The 12829-nt window shown below is 46.2% G+C and overlaps 1 protein-coding gene across 1 annotated transcript; it reads left to right on the top strand.

Moving 5' to 3' along the window:
• The first annotated feature begins 363 nt into the window (after nt 1–363).
• POU2AF1 (POU class 2 homeobox associating factor 1) lies at nt 364–11896 on the top strand. The gene is made up of 5 exons (XM_066564552.1): nt 364–379; nt 8627–8754; nt 9569–9611; nt 9690–9961; nt 11371–11896. Exons 1-5 carry the CDS (start codon nt 364–366, stop codon nt 11683–11685), a joined length of 774 nt encoding a protein of 257 aa, XP_066420649.1. The 3' UTR covers nt 11686–11896.
• Nucleotides 11897–12829: the final 933 nt, after the last annotated feature.

Raw genomic sequence — 12829 nt, 5'->3', positions numbered from 1 at the left:
TTTGCAAATTTGTGGTGAAAATCCCAGGAGAGGCAGGTTCCACCTTTGGCTGTTCAAACCCACCTTGGTGACACCTTTTTTATGCAGAACATCTCCTCAGAGGAGCTGCTGAGCGTGGGGAAGGAGAAGGAGAAGAAGAAGAAGGAGAAGAAGCAGCAGAGAGCAAAGGGAAAATGTAGAAGTGGCTGTGGTTGGAGGGGTGATGATGTCACAGGGCTCAGCGGGAACACTGAGCTTTTAAAAAGCTGAAAGAAACATCCTGACCCTCACTTGTCACATCCCCACCCAGGAGCCACGCACACACACTCACAGCCCAGTTATCCTCAGCCAAGAAAGGGGGGAAAAGCTCCATCCCACCACAGAATGCACTGGCAAAAATGTAAGTGAGCTCTGATTTGCTTCTCCTACCTCTGGTGGCAGCTGAGGGTGCTGAGGGATAAATCAGCAGAGGGTGGCAGGGGAGGGGATGCTCAGGGATGGCTCCAGTGAGGCCGGTGCTCAGGTGTGATGCTCATTTTCCAGCAGGGATATGAGCTCAGGGCTGCTTTGTTGGCTTTCATCACTATGAATCAAGTGGAAGACTATGATTCATAAAAACAATAACAGGATGCAGGTATTATATCAAAGGGTACGGTGGTTACGTAGCAGAAAATTTTCCTTTTGAAAAGTGAAACCTGTGAGAAATCTTATTTCTGTGCCTTTTTTTTTTTTTGATATGTACTTCTTTCAGCTCATTAAAAAAGATAAGGAACAAAGCAGTTGAGGGCAATACAGATATGACTTTACAGGAAATCAGTTTTCTTGTTTTCAAGATAATTTCACTCCTCTGGGCCCACCTTTGCTGGAGTAGTTTACTGATCCTGCCCCAGGTAGGTGTTTGCTTCTTGCAAGGTTTTCATTCTCACTCTTATCACCATCATATCTCACTTGTCATCAGTAGGGGATGCTCATTTTGGCACCTGTACCACCACCCTTTGCCTCTCACCATGCTGTTCCATTAGCATACAATGGTACAGCACACCTGAGTGGAAAAATTAATTTCTTAACCCCTTGCCAGTGACTTATCTGACATTACTCATCTTTTATCTCAGCTTGTAGGTTGTTGTACTGCGTGTAGTAAACCAACCATGTGCCTTTGTGAGCTTTGAAATCCGTTTCCTCTGGTTTTTTCCTGCCTTCTTTCTTCTCAGCTGAACATTTTGGAAGCTCAAATGCGTATTTGGGAAGTTTTGTTTGTATTTCCCCCTTCACCTTGAGCAGTTTTCAGGAGAAGATGTGGAAAAAACTGCAAGATGATTACATCCAAATCCAGATTCTAATCTTCCATCTCAGAAGTCCCTGAATGGTTTATTTGGTTTGGGTTTTTTTTTATTCCTGCAGTGACAAAGCAATGCTAACAACAATGCTTTGGGTAGGAAGAAATTGGGAACTGAATTGGTGTTTTTAGTTTGCTTTTTTGCCTTTGACACTTGCAGGAATCACAAACCAAATGATGTCAGTCATTCCCTGATAATGATTTGTAGACAAGTCCTGGCCAGTGTCCCTTGAGCTTGTTCATCCTTGGATCTCCCTCCTTCTGTAGTTTTCTCAGAATTCCCTTTTCTAACATGGAACTGCTGGAAATCTGATTGATGCTGCTGCTTTTCCAATCTTGGAATCTTGCTTGGATCTCCCTCCTTTTGTAGTTTTATCAAAATCCTCTTTTCCAACATGAAACTGCTGGAAACCTGATTGATGATTCTGCTTGGAATCTTGCTTGGATCTCCCTCCTTTTGTAGTTTTGTCAGAATCCCCTTTTCTAACATGGAACTGCTGGAAATCTGATTGATGCTGCTGCTTTTCCAATCTTGGAATCTTGCTTGAATGCCCCTCCTTTTGTAGTTTTGTCAGAATCCCCTTTTCCAACATGGAACTGCTGGAAATCTGATGGATGCTGCTGCTTTTCCAAGGCACTGCAGTGTGTTGGCTTTGAAGGAAGGCAGGAGGGGAATCCTGGGTGACCCCTGGGGACCCCTGGGTGATCCCTGGGTGAGCCCCGAGCCCAGGGCAGGTCCCAGGTGCCAGATCCCGCAGGTTTCAGTGGAAGCTGCAGTTCCCAGCAGCTCTGAGAGTCCCCTCTGGTGTCAGCCCTGTTTCCTGCCAGTGTGACCAGCTCACGTTTCCTGCAGCACCTGCCTCAGGCCACCTGTGACCCCAGGGATGTTCCCCAGCCGTGGCCTTGCTCTGGAACAGAAATCGAGGCAGAGGCAGCTCAGGTGACCTGGGAACTTCCCAGACTGAAACCCTGAGATTTGACTCATCTGGTGCTGACAACACCAAGGTTTTGGGTTCAATCTCTGTATGGGCCACTCACTTCAGAGTGGGTGATTGTGGGAATGTTCCTCACTCGGGATCATCGATTGTGGTGGTGTTCTCAGGACAAGGGAAGAGATGAGAATCTTGACTCCATGCTTCAGAAAGCTGATTTATTATTTTATCATATATATTATATTAAAAGAAAATTATATACTAAAACTATACTAAAAGAATAGAAGAAAGGATTTTATCAGAAGGCCAACAAGGAATAGAAAAGAATGATAATAAAATCTTGTGCTTGACTAGAGAGTCCGAGCCAGCTGGGCTGTGATTGGCCATTAATTAGAAACAACCACATGAGCCCAATCCCAGATCCTCCTGTTGCATTCCACAGCAGCAGATAACCATTGCTTATATTTTGTTCCTGAGGCCTCTCAGCTTCTCAGGAGAAAAGATCCCAGCAAAAGGATTTTTCATAAAATATGGCTGTGAGAGGTGATCCTGGAGGGTCCTTCCTAGCTCAGAACATTCTGTGAACCTCTGAAAACCAAGAAGTGACACAAGAACTCACTGCAGCAGCAGGTGAGGGTTAGGGTTAGGGTTAGGGTTAGGGTTAGGGTTAGGGTTAGCAGGTGACCTCACCTGAGGCCATTCTCAGGGCACCTCAGGGTGGTTTCCTGCTCCTCCAGGGGACATTTCTGCAGCAGCACAAGGCAAGCTGGGCCCCTTTGCTGGGCAGGGAGCCTGGCCAGGCTGGCCCTGCAGGCTGGGGCTGTTCCAGCTCACAGCACAGTGACTCCCCTGCAGGACTGGGACCCTGGGTTCCGCTCAGCGCCCGGGGCTGGCTCAGCCCGAAAGCCTCCCCTCCCACGGCCCAGGAGAAGTGACTGGTCGGGGCTCCCCAGGATTCTGCTGAACAGGAGCAGCCCCAGCAGCCCCTCAGGGATGGGGAATTCATGGCCTGCACCAGCTTTTTCCTCTTGATTTGCTTCTATTGTGACCTCTGTAGTGAATTTTTTTTAAATTTACCCGAACATTCCTTCCGCACAAATGATTTGTGTTCTGCGAAGTGTGGAACCAGCTTGGGCTTGATGATCTCAAAGGTCTTTTCCAGCCTAATTATTTCTAATTCTGCAGGAATCTCTTATGTAGGCGCTGGTTTTGCCTGTGTCCAGGTTTTTTGGGTGCTCAGCTGCAGTCACTGGCAGAGATTGAGCTGCTCAGATTCCCTTCACCACAGAGAGATGTGAATTCACACCTCTGCAAATCCCTTCCCAAAAGCTTTTAAAGTGAATAAAAAACCTTTTCTGCCCACAACAGATGTGGGGCTGCACAGAGCCACCCTGAAAGTATCAGCTAATGAGACTGAGAGGTGAAACTGCAGCATTCTGCACCTTGTGAGTGCTAATTTTGGTAAAACCCCACCAGGAAAGAGGGATAGCACAAAAGTTGAGCCCATCCATGCTTTGCAAAGCAGGTGTCAAACTCTACGAATGACCACAGCAGCAATTAAATGGAAAGCTTGCATTACTAAAATGGAAAGAGTATTATGGGCTGGGAGGAATTGGGACCTGAGGGTGAGACTTAAGGTTAAAGGCACTTTCTGTCTATCTCAGCTTCCCCTTTGCACCAGGGCTCCTCTTGTTCTGAAACAGAGAATTTTTAGTGGTCCTCACCACTACATGGCCAAAGCATCCAACTCTCATTTGGCACTTGAAAGTTTATTGTTTTTTTAAATTAGAATAATCAGAGCAGCAGGGATTAGCCAGCATTTTGTGTCTCCCCTTGATTTTGGTTTCTGTCCAAGTGGAAAAATCTAAAATCCACTCTGTATTTGTTCATCTGAAATACCTTCCTTGTGTGGGAGCAAAATGTAGGCTCTGCACAGTGCTCTCCAATCATTTAGATCCTTTTAGATGTGAAGGAAATAATTTTTAAAGGACTTTTTAAAGTTATAACTTTTTGATAACTTTTTAAAGTTATCAAAAGCATTCCTCAAGAACAACATGGGACATGGATTTGCCTGAATCCAAGGCTCCTTTGATTCCTGGAAAATCTTCCAACACTTGAAGATATTGGGCATTAATATCTAAAATATTCTTCTGTCAAATGAAGAATGGACTGACCACAAAGCAGAGATAAAGATCACCCTGGGGTTTTTTGAGGGAAACTTTAATTAGCCAGGAAATAAGGACAGGATCATGACCAGTGTTGATTCCTTTGCAATGGGCTTGGAGGTAAAAAGGTTTTGATTTGACTCTAAGCACACAAGCCTATGAAACGAAGCCTCTTTCTTCTTTTATTAGCCAAAGTTCACTGTGTCTGATAAAAATGTGATTTGGTCTCCAATATCCAAGCCATTAACTCAGGGCTTTGCTAATTGAAATCTAAATTTTTCTTGTTACTTGCAGTCAGCGATTGCTTTTTAGTGTTACTGCAAACAAGAGAAACTACTGGGCTTCTTTTCAATTCTTTATTACAGTGGAGGGTGAGAGGAGAAAAAAAAGGAGAAACTATTTGCAGTGTTAACACTGATCAATTGATTATTTTATCACGTGGTTGTGAGCACAGAAATCTGTGAGAGGGAGCAGTGGTGTGGTGTTCACATGGCCTCTGAACAGAGATTTAGTTTTCTCAGGATTCTCCTGAGAGAAGCAGAGAAAAGAATGATCAAAGCAATTCTTATTTGCTGCTGCTGTGTTTGTGCTCATGTGGAATTTGTTCTGGAGGTTGTTTACCTGAGGTGATTGCTTGGATTTGGTGATGCTGTTTTGGATTCACCGACCAAAATTGGATCCACGTCTGTGTGTTGGGACTCTCGGGCAGGAATCATGGGTTTTCTAGTTAGTTAGTTAGTGATAGTTCTTGTTAGTGCAATATAGTGCAATATAGTGCAATATAGTGTAATATAGTGTAATAAAGTAATTAATTAGCCTCTGATACCGTGGAGCTGTGCACAGACATGGGGCTCTGTAGCACGGCTACAGCAGGACGCTGCTGCAGGACCAGCAGGGTGGTTCAAAGTGAAATCTGCCTGCTGGGAAATGGCGGTGCCTTGGCTGGGGGGCTGAGAGCGAGCTGCAGCTCCTCTGTGTGTGTGAGTGAGTGAGTGTGTGTGAGGGGCAGCCCTGCTGGGTGAAGCTCAGTGATCTGGAACTGTCCGCGCTTCGCTGCCGCACCCTTCCAGCAGCTGCTCTGCCTCTCTTCCCTCCCGTTTCTGCAATGGTTAAACCAAAATGCAGGGGGGGAGGACAGAGATTGCATTTTTGGTGATGTCCTGGCGTGCTTTCCCTCCTGTGGTACTCACATATCCTCTGAACAGACAGACATGGTTCTCCCAGGATTTTCCTGAGAAGCTGGGAGAAAGCTCAGAGAAAGAATTAAAACAATTATTATCTCTTTTTCTGTAACTGTTGTTTATAGATCTGGCTCTCCAGAGTGTGCTATTCACAGTTCACCAATAGTGTGAGAGAAGATTCCTAAAGGGCAACCAGGTCCTAGATCCACCATCATTTCCATAAGAACTGTAGATTTCTAAAGTGCTCTTTGTGCCTTCTGATGATGAAGTCTCTGTATCACCTTTGGCTGTCCCTGACACCCCTTCAGTGATCCAGATCAATATTTTTGAGGTATTTATGCAGTCTGTATCTGCATAGATTGAGAGTGGCAGATCCCTTGGAACATTTTTGGGTGCTTCCAGGCTGAGCTGCAGCGTGGTCTGGAACCCAACATCTTCCTGCTGCCCTCATTTGATGTTTTGAGCCATTTGGTGCCTTTCCAGCAGCTCTGGTGTTCAGCAGCAGCTTTTAAAGATTGCCCACAAGTCTTCAAGGCTTTTGTGGACTTTTAGCAAATACATCAGGTGATAACATTGATGGAGGGAGCCTGGGGCTGAGCACACACCAGGGCTGGAGGCAGCCGGGCCAAAGCTTTGAAATGGGCCCCAGTGAAATGTGGAAATCATTGCAAAGGGGTTGGGTTTGGATTCCTTCTCTTCTTCCTCGACTGGGGATGTCTCAAACTGCCCCAGCTTCACAGAGCAGGTGAAAATCAAAATGTGCCTGCATCATGTGGGTGTTCTGTGGTCCTGGAATTGCAGGAGACCAGACAGGACACTGCTGCTATTCCTTCATCTCCTTTAGCTCCATTTTATCGAAAGGAACTTGGGCTCTCGCGACTAAAATTAAAATAAAATGGAATCCTGGTCCAAGACAGCTTCACAGTTTGTTAAAACCTTTCTATAAGGATGACTAAATCCAGGTTCTTAATTGACAAAGATATTTTAGTTGTCATCATTCCTCCAAATGCTGATATTTGTAACTGGCCATGTGTCTTCAGCTCGATGAGGAATTGCACCCTGAAGCCCCAAAGCCATTTTGCTGTGGTCTGTCTGTGATGCTCAGACCCCACAGGCCCCTGAGCAGTGGAAAAGCAGCTGTGCTCACATTATTTTTATTTCTGGAGGTCAGCTTGGGGGAACCGAAATATGATCTGCAGACTTTGGTTTTTAAAATTTTTTTTTTTCTCTTTATTTTTTTTTTCTTTTTTGGTTACTCTGCTTACTTACACCGGAAACTCTGAATAGGTATATTTGTCAGCTTTTACAGTAAATTTCTTCTTTCCCATCCCCCAAACCTGGAGCAGAAACCACCATCCTTCCCCACCCTAATTCTGCAGGGAGGCCCTTTATGAGTTGGGGATGAGAAACTCCCCAAAATGTTCATTTCTGCCACTCCAGATTTGTGGAGTTGACGTTTTCATGCGCACCAAGAACACCAGAACTCTTTATTATTTGCACTCAAATAAATTAATGCCTACTAAATTGAAAAAGCAAAATGTGAATCGTATTAAAAGCCCTTGTGGGTGTTTGTATGGAGACTTGAAGAACCTTTATTCTCTTTTAAAATTTCATTTTGAAAGCCACAGGATTCATGGGAATGCAAGAAACCTGATTTAAAGAGCCACAAAGGATGTGCACAGAAAGCAAAGGTAGATCAGGCAAAGGCTGGAAAATCATCTTTGCTTCAACTACTGATTAAAAGTAAAATATTTCCTTAATGTGCATAACAAAGGCAACATTCAGTGCATAAATGGAGTCCTGTCTAATCCTAAAAGGATTTATAGTGGCCAATCAAGATTTCATAATTAAATTATGTATAATGAGTTAATAGAAGAGCCAAGCTGAAGGGGAAAAAGTATTTTTGAAAAGAAATTAGAGCAGAAACGTTTATTCCGTTAAGTCATTTTTGTGGTGGATTTATGATCTCTGGATTTAGAACTCCATTTTCCTCCTCCCTGGAAGGTGCAACAGAAACATCTCAGTGTGCTCAGAATTAAATGTAGCTGGGAGAGATGATCTGAAGTGAAATGATTCATTCTTGTAGGATGTGAATCTAAATAAATGCTCCTGGGGTGGAATAATAGTTTAAAATCCAGATTGGAGCTGGACACCCACCTGTACCTCAACACCAAGGGCCAGTTCCAATCGTTAAAAATGGAAAACTTATCAATTTCTGTATTTACACATCCAAGTGCAGTGGAAGGGGCAGGCAGCCACCTCTGCTATCGGTGCCTTTACAAACAGCAGGTTTTGATATCCCTGCTTTCCTTCTGCTATCGATTCCCTCAAACACTCCAGTAAAATATGAGCTGTTAATTCTGGCTCTGGCAGAAATGTGCTTCCCCTGCTTTTGCTGCTCACATGGCTTTGGGAGAGGCTTTTGGAGCTGTACACTTAAATTTTCAAATTAATTCTTAATTAAATTTAAAATTCTGGCTGTAAACTTAATTCTTCAAAATGGAGCAGATTTATGGGTGGGAGCTGGGAGGTTTTTGGGTGTAAGATCTGTCATGTGTTGTCTCCTGTTCATCAACCTCCTGGGACTGAAATACAACTCTGGTCTAGTTGGGAGTTCAGCACCTGCCTGACCTCAAAATGAGATATTTAAGTCAAATTAATGATGTTTAAATGGTTTTTCAAGTGAGGATGTTTTCTTGATTTGGGTTGTTTTTATAGCTTCTACCTAAACAGTGAATCTATTTCTTTTAAATATTTAATCTCTGCTTTTTTATGTCCCTGCCTGGCCAACAATTCTGGTGTGTCACCTTTTGGGTGTATTTGGTCTGATTTTCCTTTTGGGGAGTGTGTGAAGCTGCTCTGCAGGTCAGTGGCACTGAGGGACACAAAGGAAAGGAAGAATAAAATAAATTTAAAGAAGAATAAAACGAATGTGTTCTGCTACAGCCACCAGGCTGCTGTGGGGAATCTGGGATCCCTGAGAGGAAAATAAATGTTAAGTAAATTTTTAATTCCTTTTTCTTTTTTCCTCAGCTTCTGCCCCAGACCAGCAGCCACAGCCTCGCCCCTACCAAGGTGTCCGAGTGAAGGAGCCAGTGAAGGAGCTGCTGAAGAGGAAAAGGGGCAATGTCCAGAATTCCAGTGCAACTGCAGCTACAACGGTAGGGAGAAGCAAACGGGAGGAAAATTCTCCCTCGGGAGCTCAGTGCTTGCCCAGCCCCAGCACTACTGAGCCAAGGAAAGAAACCTTTGCATCTCTAAAGCATTTGGAAGGCCCTGCTGTTACCTGTTAATGCCATTGATATCTCTTTAGCTGGGGTGCTTTGATGTGCTGAGCGCCTTCCACCACTTAATGGAAAGGGGAAGTGCTTTGCACTTGGCAGGATCTGATTGCTGGGGACTGAAAATGGCTCGGGAGGGAGGCAGCAAGAAACCATCCCTGGCTGTTTGCTGCTTCTTTTCAGCCGGGATTTGCCCTCCCAGCAGGCAGCAGCTTGGCTGGCTCCTCTCTGGAGGGGAATTCTCTCTGCTACATGAGATTTAAACACACTTGAGGGTCCCCTTGAGCTGAGGGTGTTTGGGGTGGTGTGTCCTGGCTGTCAGGGTCAGTTCTTCTGGCTCTTGTGTGGGGTGGGAGAGCTCAGACCGTGGCATTGATAACCAGCTGATAATACCTGGAATGCTCTGTGGGACTGAATTTAATGCTGATGGGCTTCACCTCTGATTTTTAGTTTTTCTCTTTGCTACATGAGATTTAAACACACTATAAAATCCCCTTGAGCTGAGGGGTTTGTGGGTGTTTGGGGTGGTGTGTCCTGGCTGTCAGGTTCAACTCTCTGGCCCTTGTGTGGGGGCCAGAAGAGTTCAGCCCCTGGCATTGATAATGAGCTGATAATACCTAGAATGCTCTGTGGGATTGAATTTAATGCTGATGGGCTTCACCTCTGATTTTTATTTTTTTCTTCTCTCTTCCAGGTTGTTCTGCCCCATCAGCCAGTCCCTTCCTACTCAGCCATGGGTAAAGTATCCCTGACCCTCTGGGGCTCTCCAGGGAAGACTGTGCTGAGCTGGGCTTTGATCCTGTCCTGTTTTCCAGGCCAGCCTTGCATTGACATGGACACTGCTGCCCCTGCTCTGCCTGGCCCAGAGGAAGGAGCTGTGGCCTCTGGATGGATCCCCCAGGCCCCTGGCACCCCCCTGCAGCCCCTGGCTCAGTGGAGCCCTTACCCTGACTACGTGTCCCACGAGGCTGGCAGCTGTCCCTACTCAGCAGATATGTACGTCCAGCCTGTGTGTCCCAGCTACACCCTGGTGGGACCCTCCTCTGTCCTCACTTACACTTCCCAGCCTCTCATCACCAATTTTGCAGTAAGTCAAAAGCACCAAGATGGAAATGATGTTATTTCCCTCCTTCTAGCAAGAGCTGTGGGGTGGGTGGAGTTAGGCTGATTTATTTAATTACTGTAATGTTGTGTGTCTTTGCATCCATGCCACGTAGTTGCCAGGACAGGAATATGGTTTGAGCAGGGCAAAAAAGTTGTGTTGTACTGGAATCAGGCAAATTCACAACCTTTTCCAGCTACACCCTGGTGGGACCCTTCTCTATCCTCACTTACACTTCCCAGCCTCTCATCACCAATTTTGCAGTAAGTCAGAAGCACCAAGCTGAAAATTACATTAATTCCTACCTTCTAGCAAGAGCTGTGGGGTGGGTGGAGTTAGGCTAATTTATTTAATTACTGTAATGTTGTGTGTCTTTCAATCTATGCCATGTAGTTGCCAGGACAGGAATATGGTTTGAGCAGGGCAAAAAGTTGTGTTGTAATAATACTATAATATACTAAAACTATACTAAAGAAAAACCCATGACCCTTTCAGACAGTGACAACACAGCTTTGACCTAATTGGTCAATCAATCCAAAACAACCAGAGTCCAATTAACAAATCCCTTGTTGGTGGACAATCTCCATAACACATTCCACATGTGCCAAACAACAGGGGTAGCAAGTAGAGATAAGAATTGTTTTGTCTTCTTTCTCTGAGCTTTCTCAGTGCCTTCCCCAGGAGAAATGCTAGAAGAGAGAATTATGTCTCTCTCTGCTCAGAGAAACACATGAGTTGTAGACGTGTCGGGGGTAGGATGGTCAGGATGGATGAAGATGAGAGATCTCTGAAGCCAGGTTGTGGAACTTGGGGTTTATTGCAAAGGGCCAAGTGCAGGGCCCTGCTGGGAGCTGCCAGGCACAGCTCAGAGCAGGACTGGGAGAAGAGAGGGGAGAGAGGATGAGAGACAGAGAGAGAGAGAGAGTAAAAGAGGATGAGAGCGTGACGTTCCCGTTACAGCACCATAAGTCTTCTTCTGTGCTGAATATTCTAATTCTCACTGACCAATCTAGTCCAAGACACAAATCCTACAGCATTTCCATACAGCCTATAAGAATCATTACATCACCATCCTGTGTTACATTTTAAACGCTAAAAACTCCTCTTTGGGCCCCTTCTGCCAAGCTGCAGGGTCTGCTCTGCCCCTTGGGCCTGTCTGCAAGCAGAGGGTGTTGTTCCATCAAAAGGGGATCACCTTCAGCAGCCACACCATTGTTTTCCAGTTGTTCAGTAACTGAGGGATCTCAATGCTTGCTTTCACTTCAATTATAGTTTCCATATTCTCCAAACCTTTTGCCAGGCAATCACATTGCTAAGGCTTTCCTGTTTCACCTTCCCCAGCAGTGAGTACCACCCTGCTTGTCTCACTTTGCTGTGTCTCTGTCCCCTCCCAGCCCCGCAGCAGCACCCCGGCCGTGGTGCCACCGCTGGAGGTGACGGAGCAGCAGCCGCCCCTGCCCTACTTCCCGTGGGCACAGCCCCTGTCTGCCCTGCCAGCCTCCAGCCTGCAGTACCCTGCAGCCTCCTCCTCCTCCTTCCCTGGGCCCCAGCTGGTGCCCGTGCCCATCTCCATCCCCGAGCCAGCCCCGCAGGAGCTGGAGGATGCCCGGAGAGCCATCGGCGCCCTGCCCATCGAGAAGCTGCTGCTGGAAGATGAGGACAATGATACGTACGTGTTGAGCCATGCTCTCTCTGTTGAAGGGATTTAGGTTGCACGTCTGGAGCTCCACCCAGCAGCTCAGTGGGTTTTGGATCAGGCAGGGTGGGGTGGGAGTTTTAGCGCGCTGTGATTTGTGGGGTGAGGGAAATTTGCTTTGTCCTGGTGCCCAGCACAAGGTTCCTCTGCTGTCCCAGCTCCTGCTGCCTCTGCCAGGCAGGTTTGGATGCTGCACACTTGTGCTCAGCACCAGCACAAGGTGATTTTCACCCTCGTGGCCTCAAAATGACAGATTCCACTGTAGCCACAGCCAGCTGTAGCATTTGGTGAGGGTACAATTGTTCCTAAATGTTGGCAAACCCAATTCAATAGGGTTGCTTTTGTGTAAAGGCCTTGTCTGTGTGTCTTTGAGCCGTCCAGGGGAGGAACTCACCAGATTTAGGCCACTAGAAAACATTTGGGTGGGCCTAAATTGACATTTTTCTCTCCTAAATTTTGCAACTCCTTTGGAAATCAGGAAAACATAAAGCATAGCTTTGTTCTGCTGGTGCAGGTAGGTGCAGTAGTGTGAAAATAAAGCTGAGCTAAATGCCAGAGCAGTCAGAGATCCCTGTTTGCAGAGCAGGAATTCACACCAAGGTGTACCTGGAAGCTCTGTGCCCCTTGTCTGCCCCTGAGCCCAGCCCTGCAGGCGTAGAGCAGAGGGTAAATCCGTGTTCTTTCAGCTGCAGGGGGGTTTGGGGCTCTGAAATATCAGAATTTGAGGTGTGGGGCTGATGCAGTGGCTGGCTGGTAACGCTGCCAGTGCCAGATGCTGTCCCACTGAAGTCTCTGGGAGTTTTGTCTGAGTCAGGACTGAATTCATGGCCCTAGATCAGGAGATCATTGAGAAAACAGGGATTTGCCAGAGCCTGGACTGCAGCCCAACAAGGACTCCATGGCATTGCTGTTATCTGGCAATATTTTTGCTTTTCTGTAGTGTTTGAGTGTGATGTGCTGAGCCAGGGAACTTTGGTGACCTCTCCTTGGAAAGCTCCCCAGGCCCAGAGGTGCACACAGTTCCTTTATGGCTTTCTGATTTCCTTTCCTGGAGAATGAGTAGCTTCACTTTTCCCTCCGATGAGAGTGTAAATATTTTGGTTGAGGCTCAGGAGTGCCCCGGCACAGGCAAATAAATTGATATATTTCAGGAGATA

The sequence above is a fragment of the Molothrus aeneus genome, chromosome 22 (genome assembly GCF_037042795.1).
Source record: "Molothrus aeneus isolate 106 chromosome 22, BPBGC_Maene_1.0, whole genome shotgun sequence".
Lineage (NCBI taxonomy): Eukaryota > Metazoa > Chordata > Aves > Passeriformes > Icteridae > Molothrus > Molothrus aeneus.
The sequence above is the reverse complement of the archived record's forward strand: the minus strand, read 5'-3'. Positions and strand labels throughout refer to the sequence as shown.

Excerpts from the sequence above, each read along its gene's own strand:
- POU2AF1 (XM_066564552.1), top strand. Across the intron at positions 8,755-9,568 it reads GTGCAACTGCAGCTACAACG|GTTGTTCTGCCCCATCAGCC; the intron begins GTAGGGAGAAGC and ends TCTCTCTTCCAG. Across the intron at positions 9,962-11,370 it reads CTCTCATCACCAATTTTGCA|CCCCGCAGCAGCACCCCGGC; the intron begins GTAAGTCAAAAG and ends GTCCCCTCCCAG.